This window comes from Hyperolius riggenbachi, chromosome 8, assembly GCF_040937935.1.
Source record: "Hyperolius riggenbachi isolate aHypRig1 chromosome 8, aHypRig1.pri, whole genome shotgun sequence".
NCBI lineage: Eukaryota > Metazoa > Chordata > Amphibia > Anura > Hyperoliidae > Hyperolius > Hyperolius riggenbachi.
The window spans coordinates 289924207-289943539 of record NC_090653.1 but is presented as its reverse complement, the minus strand read 5'-3'; the positions used below and the strand labels follow the sequence as shown (position 1 = coordinate 289943539).

General features: G+C 45.9%; 1 protein-coding gene across 6 annotated transcripts in view; it reads right to left on the bottom strand.

Moving 5' to 3' along the window:
• The window catches only part of RXRA (retinoid X receptor alpha), a 312302-nt gene that overhangs the window by 56759 nt on the left and 236210 nt on the right, over positions 1 to 19333 (bottom strand). For all 6 annotated transcript variants that reach the window (XM_068249137.1, XM_068249138.1, XM_068249140.1 and 3 more), the window contains 2 exons: positions 16565 to 16715; positions 10304 to 10483 (listed from right to left, as the gene is read on the bottom strand). In XM_068249137.1, coding sequence (XP_068105238.1) covers positions 10304 to 10483; positions 16565 to 16715 — 331 coding nt within the window. The remainder of the gene's footprint in view (positions 1 to 10303; positions 10484 to 16564; positions 16716 to 19333) is intronic.

Below are 19333 nucleotides of genomic sequence, written 5' to 3'. Positions count from 1 at the left end.
CACTGTACACACACACTGTACACACACACACACTGTACACACACACTGTACACACACACACACTGTACACACACACACACACTGTACACACACACACACTGTACACACACACACACACACACTGTACACACACACACACTGTACACACACACACACACACACACTGTACACACACACACACTGTACACACACACTGTACACACACACACACACACTGTACACACACACTGTACACACACACACACACACACACACACTGTACACACACACACACTGTACACACACACTGTACACACACACACACACACTGTACACACACACACACACACTGTACACACACACACACTGTACACACACACACACACACTGTACACACACACACACACACACTGTAAACACACACTGTACACACACACACACACACACACACACACACTGTACACACACACACACACACTGTACACACACACACTGTACACACACACACACACACTGTACACACACACACACTGTACACACACACACTGTACATACTGTACACACACTGTACACACACTGTACATACACTGTACACACACTGTACACACACACACACACACACACGTGACTGGCGGCTTTCAGAGGAGGTCAGGAGCAGGTGAGAGTATATTGTACAGGCACTGGGGGGCAACATTTACAGGGACAGCGGCCGGGGGTCAATTGCCTCCATACTGCAAGCAGTTACCGCCGCACGCCAGATTGACCACATCGGGCCTACGTTTTTCAGCAAGCTTGGTCGATTCCGGACAAATGATCAAGCATGCTTGTAGCAGCACAGATTTTCATTCAATTCGATAAAATGATCAAATCGGATGGTCTGTTTTAGGCCGGCTAGGGGTTAGGAAATGGGGTTAGGTGTTAGTAAAATATAGGTGATTTTCTACCTATCGGAATTAAATATCTGTAATTTTACCGATATTACACTAGTCGCTTCCTCCGGCTTCCAAATTACCGTAGAGCCCTTTTTCCGGTTTGCATGGAAATTGCGTGGATCTTGGAAGTAGGCCAATCCTAGACACTTCCTGAAGATTTTGATTGGCCCAATTCCAAACTGCATACAATTTGCATTCAATGTACAGACATCCCATTGTTCATCTCCTGTAGTCAGGATGGAATGAGCTGGAGGGGGCACAAGTTAGCCATTCACTGTGATGAAAGCAGATAACCTGACTCCACCCACCTCACCCCTCTACTGCTCAGATTCATTTTGTTGCCAGCACTACAGTTGTGAAAGCAGATCACCTGACTCCACCCACCGCACTACTGCTCAGATTCACTTGGATGCCAGCACAACAGCTCAGAAAGATCACCTGACTACACTCACCTCGCCCCTCTACTGCTTAGATTCAGTTTGTTGCCAACACTACAGCTCTGAAAGCAGATCACCTGACTCCCCCCACCGCACTACTGCTCAGATTCACTTGGATGCCAGCACAACAGCTCAGAAAGATCACCTGACTACACTCACCTCGCCCCTCTACTGCTCAGATTCACTTTGTTGCCAACACTACAGCTCAGAAAGCAGATCACCTGACTCCACCCACCTCACCCCTCTACTGCTAAGATTCACTTCGTTGCCAGCACTACAGCTCTGAAAGCAGATCACCTGACTCCACCCACCTCACCCCTCTACTGCTCAGATTTACTTTGCTGCCAGCACTACAGCTCAGCCAAATATCATCTTTCAGTCCAGTTCTTTCCAGCGGTTATCCCTTCACAAACATCCTCCATTCGTTGTATAAAAGTGTGATATAGGACAGCACTAAGAAATGGTTTCTTATTCCAGGCGGGGCGATAAAAAATACTCTTACAGAAATAAAGCCCACACCATAAACTACGGCTTGAGGGCAGGGGGTCACCCCAATAACCGTGACACGAACCAGCGATCTCCTCCGACTAATGTCTGAGGCTGGTCACCGCCGTTCTGCTAATACGATTATCCGCGGCGCTTATTTTATTTGCAAAGCGTTATGCTCCGTGACGCGGCAAATTCATCCAATTACAGCAGCGCATCACAAGCCCTGACCTCGCTGACCCCCGAACAACGACATTTTATGGGGGCAGCGTGAATTCTATCGATCGTCTGAGTGCTGTAATCACCCTCGTCTCTTCGCAAAACGCAGGGAAGAAGAACAGCCGCCGAGGGCCAGAGAAAGACAGTACTCCATGTTCTTACAAAAAGAAAAAATCAGTGCGCCTTTGTTGTCTCGCGCGCAGACGCCTGGGGGAAGAAGGCCGTGTGACTGCCTTTATCTGGTACTCTGGCATACGGCCGCATGTCACGGAGACGATCAGTGCGCGGCGAGATGATCGTTTTTCAGTGAGACGTTTAGCAGATGATCCCCCCTTTGTGTAGCGTTTGGCACAGGAAGCATCTCCCGTGCATACACATAATAACAGAGATTCACTGATCGCCATTATTCATTTCATTCTTACATTTTCCAGATCGCCGTGCTATAAATAGAACCGCCGATATCGAGCGCCTCAGAATTCCACCAATATGACGTGTCCAACACAACGCGCACCCCCAAAACTGCTTTACTGGATGAACCGCTTCTGAAGATGGAGAGGAGTATCCACCTCAAAAAAACTTTTACGATAATTCTGGGTGAACGTTTACAGACCATCGCTGTACAGACATGGTGCTGGGCTCCTTACATGTTCTGTGCTATAGAGAGGTGAAGAGAAGCAGCAACCTGTTATACCCTGTGGGGGAGGTGCAGCATTTTCTGTATTAGGAGCAGCAGGTTCTGTATTATGGGGGGGGGGGGGGGGGAACAGGTCCTGTGCTATGGAGGGGGAAGCAGCCTATTCTGTACTATGGAGGGGGAGGAGCAGCCTGTTCTGTACTATGGAGGGGAGGAGCAGCCTGTTCTGTACAATAGTGGGGAGGAGCAGTCTTTTCGCTACTATGGAGGGGGAGGAGCAACCTATTCTGTGCAATGGTGGGGGAGGAGCACCCCATTCTATGCAATGGGGGGGGGGGAGCAGCTTTTTCTTTAGTTTGGAGGGGGAGGAGGACCCTATTCTGTGCAATGGTGGCGGAGGAGCAGCCTTTTCTCTACTATGGAGGGGGAGGAGCAGCCTGTTCTGTACAAAAGTGGGGAGGAGCAGCCTTTTCTCTACTATGGAGAGGGAGGAGCAGACTTTTCTCTACTGTGGAGGGGGGGGGGGGACAGCCTATTCTGTACAAAAGTGGGGAGGGGCAGCCTGTTCTGTACAAAAGTGGGGAGGAGCAACCTGTTCTCTACGTACTATGTAGGGGGAGGAGCAGCAGGTTTTGTACTATGGAGTGGGGGCAATAAAAGCGCACACATTCTGTGACCCCCCCCCCCCCCCCCCCTAGTCCTCTGCTGCTACACATCCTAGCTGAGCAAGGCTACAATCTGCAGAGAGCAGTGAGGATACAGCAGCCATTAATCCTCCGCATCAGCCCAGACGACAGAGTATTCCAAGCATGTCCCCCTCCAACCCAACATAAATCTCAGGCACTTAACACAGCTGACACCCCAGAGCTGCCATGTGACCTCTGCTGACTTCTGCTGTGCACAGTGATACCGCAAGACAGGTCCTCACTGAACACAGACAGGTCACTTGCTGCCATCTGACTTCTGCGCACACAGGCCAGGCACTAGCGAAATGCTGCCACAAGACAGGTCCTCACTGAACACAGACAGGTCACTCGCTGCTATCTGACCTAAACTGACTTCTGCGCACACAGGCCAGGCACTAGCGAAATGCTGCCACAAGACAGGTCCTCACTGAATACTGATAGGTCACTTGCTGCCATCTGACTTCTGCGCACACAGGCCAGGCACTAGCGAAATGCTGCCACAAGACAGGTCCTCACTGAACACAGACAGGTCACTCGCTGCCATCTGACTTCTGCGCACACAGGCCAGGCACTAGCGAAATGCTGCCACAAGACAGGTCCTCACTGAACACAGACAGGTCACTCGCTGCCATCTGACTTCTGCGCACACAGGCCAGGCACTAGCGAAATGCTGGCGGGGTGCTGCCACAAGACAGGTCCTCACTGAACACCGACAGGTCACTTGCTGCCATCTGACTTCTGCGCACACAGGCCAGGCACTAGCGAAATGCTGCCACAAGACAGGTCTTCACTGAACACAGACAGGTCACTCGCTGCTATCTGACCTAAACTGACTTCTGCGCACACAGGCCAGGCACTAGCGAAATGCTGCCACAAGACAGGTCCTCACTGAATACTGATAGGTCACTTGCTGCCATCTGACTTCTGCCCACACAGGCCAGGCACTAGCGAAATGCTGCCACAAGACAGGTCCTCACTGAACACAGACAGGTCACTTGCTGCCATCTGACTTCTGCCCACACAGGCCAGGCACTAGCGAAATGCTGGCGGGGTGCTGCCACAAGACAGGTCCTCACTGAATGCTGAGTGGTCACTCCAGAGATTAAAGGAACCTGAAGTGAAAGGGACATGGAGGCTGACATATGTATTTCCTTTTAAACAATACACATTGCCTGGCTGCCCTGCTGATCCTCTGCCTCTACAGGTGGCCATACACCTACTGATTTCTCAGCTTGATGGACCATCTGATTCGATCATTTTATCAAAATGGGAAAAAAAACAAATACATTAAAAAAAAAAAAAATTGGTTCTGCAACAGGCATGCCCGATTGACCGTTTGACCGATTCCTGGCTGAAATTGGTCGAATGAGTCGATTGGACATGCTGTATAGATCTCGGATGAAAGTAGTCGATCAAGTGCGCGGTGGAACAGCGTTCGATATCCTAAAAGTCGCTGCCCCCTCCCAAAATGTAAACGCCCCCCTCTTGGTGCCTGTGTGGTGTAAAAATATCAGCCGCCCAGCTGCTGCGACTCCTCCTCGCTGTCGCCCCCGTGTGGTGTCACACATGAGGGTGACAGTGGAGAAGCCCAGGAGCAGCACAGATTTTACACCGCACAGGCAATGGGATGGGGGACTGGTATTGTTTAACAGGAAATATGGCGGCTTCCGTATCACCCTCAGTCGCAGATCCAGTAAGCGTAGGATAAACGTAGATCGCTGATGAGATCAGTTAATGTGATTACGGTTCAGACAAGTAGGTGAATTTATTAGAATCTAATTTTATATGAATTATACATCCCCAAAAATTGTGTAAAAAAAAAAAAAAGTGTAAGGGAGGAAATGACAGGATTGGTTTCAGTCAGAGGAAGTAAAGATGGAAAATGCCTGGAACAGTTTTCTCTATTTACTACATAAAATTCACCGAAATCAAAACGTGGACAGTACAATACATGTGTTATGTAAGTAGAGCAAGTATTTATCTACTTATATATGTGTTTCCAGGGATAGTATGGCTGACCCTGCTGCTTTAAAGAGACTCTGAAGCGAGAATAAATCTCGCTTCAGACCTCATAGTTTGCAGGGGCATGTGTGCTCCTGCTAAACTGCCGCTATCGCGCCGCTAAATGGGGGTCCCTTCAACCCCAACCCTCCCCCCCCCCCCCCGCAAACCTTGGTCGCAAACTTGGTCGTAAAATTTTCGTTTCCTGGAGGCAGGGCTAACGGCTGCAGCCCTGCCTCCAGTCACGTCTATCAGCGGCGCATCGCCGCCTCTCCCCCGCCCCTCTCAGTGAAGGAAGACAGAGGGGCGGGGGAGAGGCGGAGATACGCGTCTGACAGACGCGCGTGGGGCAGGGCTGCGGCGGTTAGCCCTGCCCCAATGCGGAAGCGCTCCCCGGCTGCACGGAGGGGATTTAGGGGTAAAGGGACCCCCGTTAAGCCGCGGGATAGCGGCGGTTTAGCAGGGGCACACGTGCCCCTGCTATCTATGAGGTCTGAAGCGAGATTTATTCTCACTTCAGACTCTTTTTAAAAGCAATGCAGAGTTCTTGTGACATGTGGCTCTGACTCAAACAGAGTAGGCCTGAGGCGTAAAGAGGGCGTGGCTAGATGAATGGGCGTGTCCCGGTGAGATCTGCCAGTGTCCACAAACATAAAGACCCATACACACGCTCAATCAGCTCCTGTAAAAAGCAAAGGATCCCCGCCGGATAGCGACGAGTGAATGACGTCGGGGCACATCTGAACTCAGCGACGGCACAACAACAATCAGCCGATCATTAGCAGAAACACAAAAATTACGACCCTGAAGTGCAAAATGTGCTACACACGAGTACTGCGAATGGATTGATCATTTGTTATAGTGAGATACAAATCTTTCCTCTCTCTGATTTACATTCTGAAATTTTGGCGACATCTTTAGTTCTGCCAGGTGATCTCTACGGAATGTATGTTCCTGGGAGTTCCAAAGCCAGTGAAAAGAACACCCGGTCTCCCAGAATGCTCTGGGAGAAGAATTCTGCATAATAAACAGCCTAGGCTAAGCATACTGGGGGGGTGGGGCTACATACCAATATACAGCAATATATAGATGTAAGAAGTGTCTCTGAAGCTGTAACCAGGAAAACTATGGTAAAAGTGGGAATCCTGAATAGCTTAACGCATTCTGCTATATGTCACCACAGGGCCTCTTTATTGCATTCTACTATATGCCATTACAGGGCCTCTTTACTGCATTCTGCTATATGCCACTACAGGGCCTCTTTACTGCATTCTGCTATATGCCACTACAGGGCCTCTTTACTGCATTCTGCTATATGTCACTACAGGGCCTCTTTACTGCATTCTGCTATATGTCACTACAGGGCCTCTTTACTGCATTCTGCTATATGTCACTACAGGGCCTCTTTACTGCATTCTGCTATATGTCACTACAGGGCCTCTTTACTGCATTCTGCTATATGTCACTACAGGGCCTCTTTACTGCATTCTGCTATATGTCACCACAGGGCCTCTACTGCATTCTGCTATATGTCACTACAGGGCCTCTTTACTGCGTTCTGCTATATGTCACTACAGGGCCTCTTTACTGCATTCTACTATATGTCACTACAGGGCCTCTTTACTGCATTCTGTTATAAGTCACTACAGGGCCTCTCTACTGCATTCTGCTATATGTCACTACAGGGCCTCTGTACTGCATTCTGCTATATGTCACTACGGGGCCTCTTTACTGCATTCTGCTATATGTCACTACAGGGCCTCTTTACTGCATTCTACTATATGTCACTACAGGGCCTCTTTACTGCATTCTGTTATAAGTCACTACAGGGCCTCTCTACTGCATTCTGCTATATGTCACTACAGGGCCTCTTTACTGCATTCTGCTATATGTCACTACAGGGCCTCTATACTGCATTCTGCTATATGTCACTACAGGGCCTCTTTACTGCATTCTGCTATATGTCACTACAGGGCCTCTTTACTGCATTCTGCTGTATGTCACTACAGGGCCTCTTTACTGCATTCTGCTGTATGTCACTACAGGGCCCCTTTATTGCATTCTGCTATATGGCACTACAGGGTCTCTTTACTGCATTCTGCTGTATGGCACTACAGGGTCTCTTTACTGCATTCTGCTATATGTCACTACAGGGCCTCTACTGCATTATGCTGTATGTCACTACAGGGCCTCTTTACTGCATTCTGCTGTATGTCACTACAGGGCCCGTTTATTGCATTCTGCTATATGGCACTACAGGGTCTCTTTACTGCATTCTGCTGTATGGCACTACAGGGTCTCTTTACTGCATTCTGCTATATGGCACTACAGGGTCTCTTTACTGCATTCTGCTATATGGCACTACAGGGCCTCTTTACTGCATTCCGTTATATGTCACTACAAGGCCTCTTTACTGCATTCTGCTATATGTCACTACAGGGCCTCTGTACTGCATTCTGCTATATGTCACTACAGGGCCTCTGTACTGCATTCTGCTATATGTCACTACAGGGCCTCTTTACTGCATTCTGCTATATGTCACTACAGGGCCTCTTTACTGCATTCTGCTATATGTCACTACAGGGGCTCTTTACTGCATTCTGCTATATGTCACTACAGGGCCTCTTTACTGCATTCTGCTATGTCACTACAGGGCCTCTACACTGCATTCTGCTATATGTCACTACAGGGCCTCTTTACTGCATTCTGCTATATGTCACTACAGGGCCTCTTTACTGCATTCTGATATATGTCACTACAGGACCTCTTTACTGCATTCTGCTATATGTCACTACAGGGCCTCTTTACTGCATTCTGCTATATGTCACTACAGGGCCCCTTTACTGCATTCTGCTATATGTCACTACAGGACCTCTTTACTGCATTCTGCTATATGTCACTACAGGGCCCCTTTACTGCATTCTGCTATATGTCACTACAGGGCCCCTTTACTGCATTCTGCTATATGGCACTACAGGGCCTTTTTACTGCATTCTGCTATATGGCACTACAGGGCCTCTTTACTGCATTCTGCTATGTGTCACTACAGGGCCTCTTTACTGCATTCTGCTATGTGTCACTACAGGGCCTCTTTACTGCATTCTGCTATATGTCACTACAGGGCCTCTTTACTGCATTCTACTATACGTCACTACAGGGCCTCTTTACTGCATTCTGCTATATGTCACTACAGGGCCTCTTTACTGCATTCTGCTATATGTCACTACAGGGCCTCTTTACTGCATTCTGCTATATGTCACTACAGGGCCCCTTTACTGCATTCTGCTATATGTCACTACAGGACCTCTTTACTGCATTCTGCTATATGTCACTACAGGGCCTCTTTACTGCATTCTGCTATTTGTCACTACAGGGCCTCTTTACTGCATTCTGCTATATGTCACTACAGGGCCTCTTTACTGCATTCTGCTATATGTCACTACAGGGCCTCTTTACTGCATTCTGCTATATGTCACTACAGGTCCTCTTTACTGCATTCTGCTATATGTCACTACAGGGCCTCTGTACTGCATTCTGCTATATGCCACTACAGGGCCTCTTTACTGCATTCTACTATATGTCACTACAGGGCCTCTTTACTGCATTCTGCTATATGTCACTACAGGGCCTCTTTACTGCATTCTGCTATATGTCACTACAGGGCCTCTTTACTGCATTCTGCTATATGTCACTACAGGGCCTCTTTACTGCATTCTGCTATATGTCACTGCAGGGCCTCTTTAGGCTACATTCCAGCCTCCTCACACTAAACCAGATTGCAGCAATCATGTCACTGGAAAGGCCAATAGTCATTTTACCAACAAGCACACAACTCCCTAAACTCACATTCTGGTGTGCTGCACAATACACAGAGCAACAATCAGACCCCCACCAGTCCGATCATAAAGGTATTATTAATACAGAACTAAGGCTCATATAGAGTCATGCTGGGGATGCGGTATACCATCAAATCTTGGCAGACATTTGGGAGAGGCAGAAAGCCAGTTAAAGGACAACTGAAGTGAGAAGAATATGGAGGCTACCATTTTTATTTCTTTTTAAACAATACCAGTTGCCTGGCAGCTCAGCTGATCTATTTGGTTGCAGTAGTGTCTGAATCACACCTGGAACAAGCATGCGGCTAATCTTGTCAGATCTGACAATAATGTCAGAAACACCTGATCTGCTGCATGCTTGTTCAGGGTCTCTGTGGCTAAAAGTATTAGTGGCAGAGGATCAGCAGGACAGCCAGGCAACCGGTATTGCTTAAAAGCAAATCAATATGGCAGCCTCCATATCCCTCTCGCTTCAGTTGACCTTTAAGAACAGCGGGCAGGCGCCAAAAACGTGGAGGAGTGGAATGTAATCGTGACTGGCTGCAGGATAAAAGCACCAGAATGGGCACAGTTCTGCCTATCAGCATTTCACCACAGCGGAGTCACACTTTAAAGGACACCCGAGGTGAAAATAAACTGATGAGTTAAACAATTGTATCTATCCTCTTCCTCCTAAAAATGACTTTTGTTTAGATATCCCACAGTTTTATTTTATATTTAAATCTAGTTTTTCGTTTTTACTGTTTGATTGTCTCTGCTCAATGACACCTCCATTGAAGTAGGTCAGAGCTCAAATCTATGAATTACTTACCCTTTTTATCTGTTTCCTGCTCTCAGAAGCCATTTACTGACAGGAAAGTGTTTTATGGCTGTAATTACTTATCAGTAAGAGTTATGCTATAGTCTGAGCCGGTCCTGTCCCGGGCAGAAACTGTCACTTGCATACATGATGTTTAACTCTTTCAGGCAGAGAAAGAAAAAAAGGAAAACAGCCTAGTTATTGGTGTGCTAGGCACTGTACATACACATGTCTATCTCATCATGTCACAAGTCACCTCGGGTGTCCTTTAAGGCGGGCAGCCATTGGTCTTACCTTCTCTCTTCATGCCCATGGCCAGACACTTCTGGTAGCGGCAGTACTGGCAGCGGTTGCGCTGACGCTTGTCGATCATGCAGTCCTTGTTGTCTCGGCAGGTGTAGGTGAGATCTTTGCGGACCGTCCGTTTGAAGAAGCCCTTACAGCCCTCACAGCTGTACACGCCGTAGTGTTTACCTGCCGGGGAGGGAAAGAGAAATGTCACTTATCACCGTCACCCCCAACATCACATCACATAACACCAATCACACCACACAAGGCAAGGCACAGAGCCCTACAGGCCAACACAGGAAGTGCACGGCCAGCACAGGTTTTTATCGATTTGTATCCTAGTGAACCAGAGGTGAGAGGTATATGGAGGCTGCCATATTTATTTCCTTTTAATACCAGTTGCCTGGCTGTCCTGCTGATCCTCTGCCTCTAATACTTTTAGCCATAGCCCCTGAACAAGCATGCAGCAGATCAGGTATTGCTGACATTGTCAGATCTGACCAGATTAGCTGCATGCTTGTTCCTGGTGTAATTCCGACACTACTGCAGCCAAATAGATCAGCTGAGCTGACAGGCAACTGGTATTGTTTAAAAAAATAAAAATTGCAGCCTTCATATACTTCTCACTTCAGTTGTCCTTTTCAGTTGGCTAGATTCCTGTTACCCTTCATGATAGTTATGCTGGGAATACACGTTTTTTTCTGCCGGTTGATTTTCCGATTGATTGTTTTTGCTGCTTGATTCTGCAGTCTATTCTCTTATCTTCCGCCTGTTTTTCTTATCTTTTTCCATTCACTTCTCTTACAGAGTACACAGTCATGTCACTGAATGTCCTCAGAGGAGCTCACAATCTAATCCTACCATAGTCATAGTCTAATGTCCTACCATATTATTATTATGTATTTATATAGCACTGACATCTCCTGCAGCACATTACAGAGTACATAGTCATGTCACTGACTGTCCTCAGAGGAGCTCACAATCTAATCCTACCATAGTAATAGTGTAATGTCCTACCATATTATTATTATGTATTTATATAGCACTGACATCTTCTGCTGCGCATTACAGAGTACATAGTCATGTCACTGACTGTCCTCAGAGGAGCTCACAATCTAATCCCACCATAGTCATAGTCTAATGTCCTACCATATTATTATTATGTATTTATATAGCACTGACATCTCCTGCAGCACATTACAGAGTACATAGTCATGTCACTGACTGTCCTCAGAGGAGCTCACAATCTAATCCCACCATAGTCATAGTCTAATGTCCTACCATATTATTATTATGTATTTATATAGCACTGACATCTCCTGCAGCATATTACAGAGTACATAGTCATGTTACTGACTGTCCCCAGAGGAGCTCACACTCTAATCCTACCATAGTCATAGTCTAATGTCCTCCCATATTATTATTATGTATTTATATAGCACTGACATCTCATGCAGCACATTACAGAGTACATAGCCATGTCACTGACTGTCCTCAGAGGAGCTCACACTCTAATCCTACCATAGTCTAATGTCCTACCATATTATTATTATGTATTTATATAGCACTGATATCTTCTGCAGCACATTACAGAGTACATAGTCATGTCACTGACTGTCCTCAGAGGAGCTCACACTCTAATCCTACCATAGTCATAGTCTAATGTCCTACCATATTATTATTATGTATTTATATAGCACTGACATCTCCTGCAGCACATTACAGAGTACATAGTCATGTCACTGACTGTCCTCAGAGGAGCTCACACTCTAATCCTACCATAGTCATAGTGTAATGTCCTACCATATTATTATTATGTATTTATATAGCAGTGACATCTCCTGCAGCACATTACAGAGTACATAGTCATGTCACTGACTGTCCTCAGAGGAGCTCACACTCTAATCCTACCATAGTCATAGTGTAATGTCCTACCATATTATTATTATGTATTTATATAGCACTGGCATCTCCTGCAGCACTGTACAGAGTACATAGCTATGTCACTGACTGTCCTCAGAGGAGCTCACAATCTAATCCTACCATAGTCATAGTGTAATGTCCTACCATATTATTATTATGTATATAGCACTGACATCTTCTGCAGCACTGTACAGAGTACACAGTCATGTCACTGACTGTCCCCAGAGGAGCTCACACTCTAATCCTACCATAGCCATAGCCTAATGTCCTACCATATTATCATTATGTATTTATATAGCACTGACATCTCCTGCAGCACATTAGAGAGTACATAGTCATGTCACTGACTGTCCTCAGAGGAGCTCACACTCTAATCCTACCATAGTCATAGCCTAATGTCCTACCATATTATTATTATGTATTTATATAGCACTGACATCTTCTGCAGCACATTACAGAGTACATGGTCATGTCACTGACTGTCCTCAGAGGAGCTCACAATCTAATCCTACCATAGTCATAGTCTAATGTCCTACCATATTATTATGTATTATATAGCGCTGACCTCTTCTGCAGCACATTACAGAGTACATGGTCATGTCACTGACTGTCCTCAGAGGAGCTCACACTCTAATCCTACCATAGTCATAGTCTAATGTCCTACCATATTATTATTATGTATTTATATAGCACTGACATCTTCTGCAGCACTTTACAGAGTACATGGTCATGTCACTGACTGTCCTCAGAGGAGCTCACACTCTAATCCTACCATAGTCATAGTCTAATGTCCTACCATATTATTATTATGTATTTATATAGCACTGACATCTTCTGCAGCACTTTACAGAGTACATGGTCATGTCACTGACTGTCCTCAGAGGAGCTCACATTCTAATCCTACCATAGTCATAGCCTAATGTCCTACCATATTATTATTATGTATTTATATAGCACTGACATCTCCTGCAGCACATTACAGAGTACATAGTCATGTCACTGACTGTCCTCAGAGGAGCTCACATTCTAATCCTACCATAGTCATAGCCTAATGTCCTACCATATTATTATTATGTATTTATATAGCACTGACATCTTCTGCAGCACATTACAGTGTACATAGTCATGTCACTGACTGTCCTCAGAGGAGCTCACACTCTAATCCTACCAAAGACAGTGACATGACTATGTACTCTGTAGTGTGCTGCAGGAGATGTCAGTGCTATATAAATACATAATAATAATATGGTAGGACATTAGACTATGACTATGGTAGGATTAGAGTGTGAGCTCCTCTGAGGACAGTCAGTGACATGACTATGTACTCTGTAATGTGCTGCAGAAGATGTCAGTGCTATATAAATACATAATAATATGGTAGGACATTACACTATGACTATGGTAGGATTAGAGTGTGAGCTCCCCTGAGGACAGTCAGTGACATGACTATGTACTCTGTAATGTGCTGCAGAAGATGTTAGTGCTATATAAATACATAGTCATAGTCAAACGTCCTACCATATTATTATTATGGTAGGATTAGAGTGTGGGCTCTTCTGAGGACAGTCAGTGGCATGACTATGTTCTCTGTAGAGGTGCTCACAATCTAATCTCTACCACAGTCATATGTTTATCAGTCTAGGGCCAATTAAGGGGGAAGCCAATTAACTTACCAGTATGTTTTTGGGATGTGGGAAGAAACCAAATTGCCTGGAGAAAACCAACACAGACTCAGGTAAAACATACAAACTCCGTGCAGATCGTGCCAAGCTGGGATTCAAACCAGAGTGCTTACCACTACGCCACCGTGCTGCCATATTTGCAATCAGGGATGCATGGCTGGCTTCAGTGGGAGGACTCTGGGGTGAGCGTGAGGAGACGCTGCGTTCGCGTGGCCTATGAACATTTGCTCTACCGTCGTTCTGTGACTCAAACAGCGTGCTGCGCGAAAACGTCTCCTTCTGATGCTCAAGTGGAGCCGAACACAGACAGAAGGGGAAATAATCCCACCGCCTTTTTTCTCTTCTTGGTTTTATTTGTATAAAGGTTTTTTTCTCGCTTTGCCCGACGACCGACCTGCGTTTTTTTTCTCTTCACTTTCCAGCATTGGTGGATCGCTGAGGGTCACATCTGCTTCCTGACAACGCAAAGAAACAAAACAGCAATGGCTCCGGCGACGTCTCTCTGACCGCACGTCAGACGCCTGGAGACAGGCGGCCAGGAGAGGGCCCCTCGCCACGGCTCCCCGCGCCGCGCAGAAAACGCATTCCAGAAAACACAAATCCGACTGGAGCAGATCCCGAAGGAGACACCGGATAACGTCGGTTCCAGTGATTGGGAACAAGACACTACATGTCAATTTGACGTAAACTGTACGTTCATTATGCAGTTTGGGATCGGACCTATCAAACGCAGTAGTAGCTGATGATTTTGATTGGTCCAACTTTAAGCTACATAAATTGCATTGAAGGACCACTATTGCGAAAAATTGTAAAATGTAAAATATATTGCAAAAACATACATCTTGTTTGTATGGGTTGATGAGTTAAAGGAGCTATAAATTACTATTCTCCTATATTGCTACAGTAGTTTGTATAAATCCTTTCCAGGGATTGGTTTTGTAAACAGATTAAATACTGAGAATCTCCCATGAAGAGATGGACTATTCAAAAACCTGTCAGTTCTGTCAGATATCTACTAAAATTCCACGGATTCTCCCTTATCCATTTGCACACGATTTGTGCAGTTGGACTGAGCAACTGCCATTCACTAAGTGCTTTTAAAAATAAAGAAAACCCTGAGAATCCCCCATGAGGAGATGAGCTAGTCCATAATCGGTCAGTTTTGTCCGATTTCTACTACCTACTGTAACTGACAGCAACATCGGGGAAAAGTGACGTAATTTAGAGATCAGTTTACTCTGAGAGAAATGTAGTTTTTATTTATGTGTTTTCATGTAATTTAATTTTTTATTTGTTTTTTTTTTTTCTCAAGGTGCCCACTGACGGGACAATTTTCAGCGAAGAATCACTCACAGGTGATCAGAGAAATGTGGATCTGAAATAAAACGTCACAATACATCGGTTGATTCATCTGGCGATTGTTTCCTGCATTTTCTATTGAGGATTTTGAAGAAACTCCCAGAATTAAAGGACAACTGTAGTGAGAGGGATATGGAGGCTGTCATATTTATTTCCTTTTACACAATACCAGTTGCCTGGCAGCCCTGCTAATCCTCTGCCTCTCATACTTTCAGCCACAGCCCCTGAACAAGCATGCAGCAGATCAGGAGTTTCTGACATTATCAGATCGGACCAGATTAGCTGCATGCTTGTTTCTGGTGGTATTCAGACATTACTGCAGCCAACTACCAGCAGGGCTGCCAGGCAACTGGTATTATTTAAAAAGAAATAAATATGGCATCCTCCACATGCCTCTTGCTACAGTTGTCCTTTAAGGTGCCCACAGACCTAAAGATTATAGGCAGATTCGACAAAGACAAATTTATCTCTAATCTGATAAATTTGCCTCTTGTCAATTCTGCCCATATACTGCAGGCCGATATCCGTCCGATTTCAGTATGAAATCTTCAGGGAATCGCCTCAGCCCGCCACTTCCACCCGCCGCTGCCCCTCCCCCCCCATGTATAAATATGCCGGTTCTCCGCAACCTCCGGGCGGCATTCCGTATGCACTACTGGCGCATAGCATGTGATGTCAGCACATAACGGCTGACATCAGACGCTATGTGGCAGTAGCGTGTACGGATAGCCGCCCGGAGGTTACGGGACACCCGCGGAGGCTGCTACAGGACAGGTAACGTATAAATGCACACAAGGGCACATTTATACATTGCAGCGGAGGTTTCGTCATCTTATCACTCGCTCATAAATCACCGCCGCACACCCGACCATCCAGCTTCTACCCAACATCTTGCAGCATGCGCGATAGACAAAGCGACCAATTTCTGTCCCAAAATTGGTCACTTCGTCGGTCGGGCATGCACTTAGCAGCAACAATTTTCATCCAATTCGATTATGATAATCAAATTGGATGGTCGATCGGCCGCCAAGTCACCTGATGTATGGCACCTTAATAGTTTTCCCTACATCTGGGTAGTCACGGTCATTTGTTAAATCTGATACATACTTTCAATTTAAATTGGACAATAATTGGCCAATTTTCCCAGCTCGATGTAGTAGGGGAGCTTACCTATGTAACCTGCTCATTGTATTCACAGTCTGTTGGCCCTTCTACTACATGGAGGTGGTAAAATCGGTCAGCGATTGGCCAATGAGAATTGCATGTGTGTGCACCCTTATATTGGGTGGAGAGAGGGCGTTACCTGATGATCTGTCCCCGCAGATTGCACAGATGTGTTTGGTGAAGGCCGACATTGCGCTGGAGGGGTGCATGGGCACTTTAAGGACGCCATTGATCCCGGGAGGGGGCTTAATGTCCTCCGAGCTGCTGACCGAATTCATGGGGGAATGAAGCTGAAAAACAGAAACACAACAGTCAACCGCCTGCCACACAGCCACATTATTATTATTCATTTATAAAGCGCCAACGGTGGTGGGTGTAAACCCTGAAACTGCACTCCTAGTGGTTGCTTACTGAGCAGGGCAGGGGGCGCTAGTCTAGTTTAGGAAACCCAGCAGGAAGCCTCATAGGGAAATTCCACTCACATGATTTGATGGGCGGCACCCTCTCACACTGCTAGGATTCAGATAGGTTGTAGTAAACCACGCCCACACCATTCAGCCAATCACAACGCTTCATGCCGGAGAGAGTGCTTTGATTGGAGAACTGCTGAGTTCCATAAACTAGCTTAGCGTCAGGGCGGGGCTCGTGACAGTGCAAGTGCACATGGCAAGAGTACTGGTAACCTCCACTAACCTACCCCCCCCCCCGGTCACATGGGGGATAGCCGTGTCCCAGATAGTATGGCAGGTATGCCGCCCAAAGCACGTTTTACGCTTTGTAAAGGGAAAATCAATGGGATGCAAATGCTTACTAGTTTATGCAAATGTATGTATAATTTTATGCAAATACATGCAGCTTGACAATGGACCAATCAAGTCTCATCCAGGTTTAAATGAATAAGTCCATTTTCAAACTGCATATATTTGCACAAAAATGTACATAAATTTGCATAAACTCGCAAGTATTTGCATCGCATTGATCATCCCTATTCTTTATATGTCTGTGCTTATTGTACTGGGCCAATTAAATGTGTTTCCCGCCAATTCTGAGTGTCTCCATTCCATTCTGAGTTAAGAAGGACCTTTACCGAATGTATTCATCAATAAAATTGCTTACAATATATATTTATAAGTTATTTAGTCAGTGTTTGGCCATTGAAAAGAAAAACAACAAAACAAAAAAAAAAAAAAGTTTCCTTCCCCGATTTACATTCTGAAATTAATCACATGGGGACATTTTTGTCCTGTCAGGTACAGCTCTGTGGAATGTTTGTTGACGGAGAGTCCTGAAGTGAGCAGAAAAAACACCTGGTGCTCTAAGAGTGCTTATACAGAAGACTGTATAACTAAGCAGCCTAGGCTGTGACATCACTGGGAGGGTGGGGTTTAAATACTAATATACAGCAATAGACATGGGAAGCGTTTCTGATGCAGAAACCAGGATAATTAATATAAAACTGGGTACCCTGAATGATGTATTACATTCGACTACATCTTATTTATTTGCACCACTGATCATTAAAGGACACATCCGAACAAAAATTCCACTTACCTGAAGCTTCCTCCAGCCCCTGCCCTCTGTCCTGCGCCCTCGTCGCAGCTCCGCTCCCTGCCGGTGGCCCAGGGTCCCCTCCGCCGCAAGATGTCCGCTGCGCCTGCGCAAGCGGCTCTCAGAGACGCGCTGACTTCATCCGCACTGTACTGCGCAGGCGCAGTAGTTCTGCGCAGTACAGTCCGGATGATGTCAGTGCGACCCAGTGAGCCACATGGTGAAGCGCAAGCAGATGCCGACCTGGCGAGGTCGGCATCTGCACCGGAGGGGACCAGGAGTCACTGGAGCTGCGGCAAGGGCACAGTAGGGCTGCCCGGGGCTGGAGGAAGCCCCAGGTAAGTGGATTTTTTTATTTTTATTGTGCTTGGACCTTCCCTTTAAAGCTGAATTTACACTGGGAAGATGCGACAAACTGGATGTGATTGTGGATAAACTTGGTTTATAAATTTAGTGGGGGGAAGTGGAGCTATCACTACGGACGATAGAGTCCACAACCCCAAAAATGACAAAAATACAGGGTACAGGGTGTTGACATTACACAGTAACAAGATTTTTGTGAGATCTGGTTGAAAAGACAAGGATGAGCGTTATCCATTCAACCAAAACCAGATCATCTACAAGGTATCTTAGGCAGTTGCCTAGAGTCTAGGGCCTGGCAGAAGCTTGCCCTCACCAAATCTTACTAAAAAAAGCCAGATACCCATCAGCGGTGGGGAAAATCAGCTACCTTGCCTAGGGCCTTATTTCATTTGAATCCTTTTCTGCGCCCGACCAATGACAAGGGATGTTTGGAAATGCAGATTACCGATTTTGACGGATTTCCGCTTTCCAACAAGTATCTTTCCAACTACAGAAATTTGCCATTCTGTGGAAATCGGTGATCGGATGATGTCAATAAAGTTAGCCAATTGTAAAAAAGGAAATACAAAAATTGGAGTGAAAAACCACAATGTTTTTGCGGATATACGATCGGCAACTGCGGTAAACCTCTGCATTCTTTGATTGGGTACTTTGTACGGCGCCACTGAATAGGCTGGCGCTTTAGAAATCAATAATTATAATAATAATTGGCCTAATACTACAAAGTCTTCTGATTGGACTAAAATTCCGGCGGTCTCCCGATCTCCACAGCACAATACTGTTTCTCTGATTGGTCCAATACTTCTAAGCCTTGTGATTTGCTTAACATTTCACAGTCTCGGTAACTTATGATTTCCACAGATTTCCGCAGCAGAAAGTACATTTCCGAACGGAATCTCGGAAACCGGAAGCTTGTCCCTACCGATGACCTCAACTGCGGCAACAAACTTATTCCCAAAACGTCTATTTTCGCTTTTATTTGTTGTCGCTTCACATG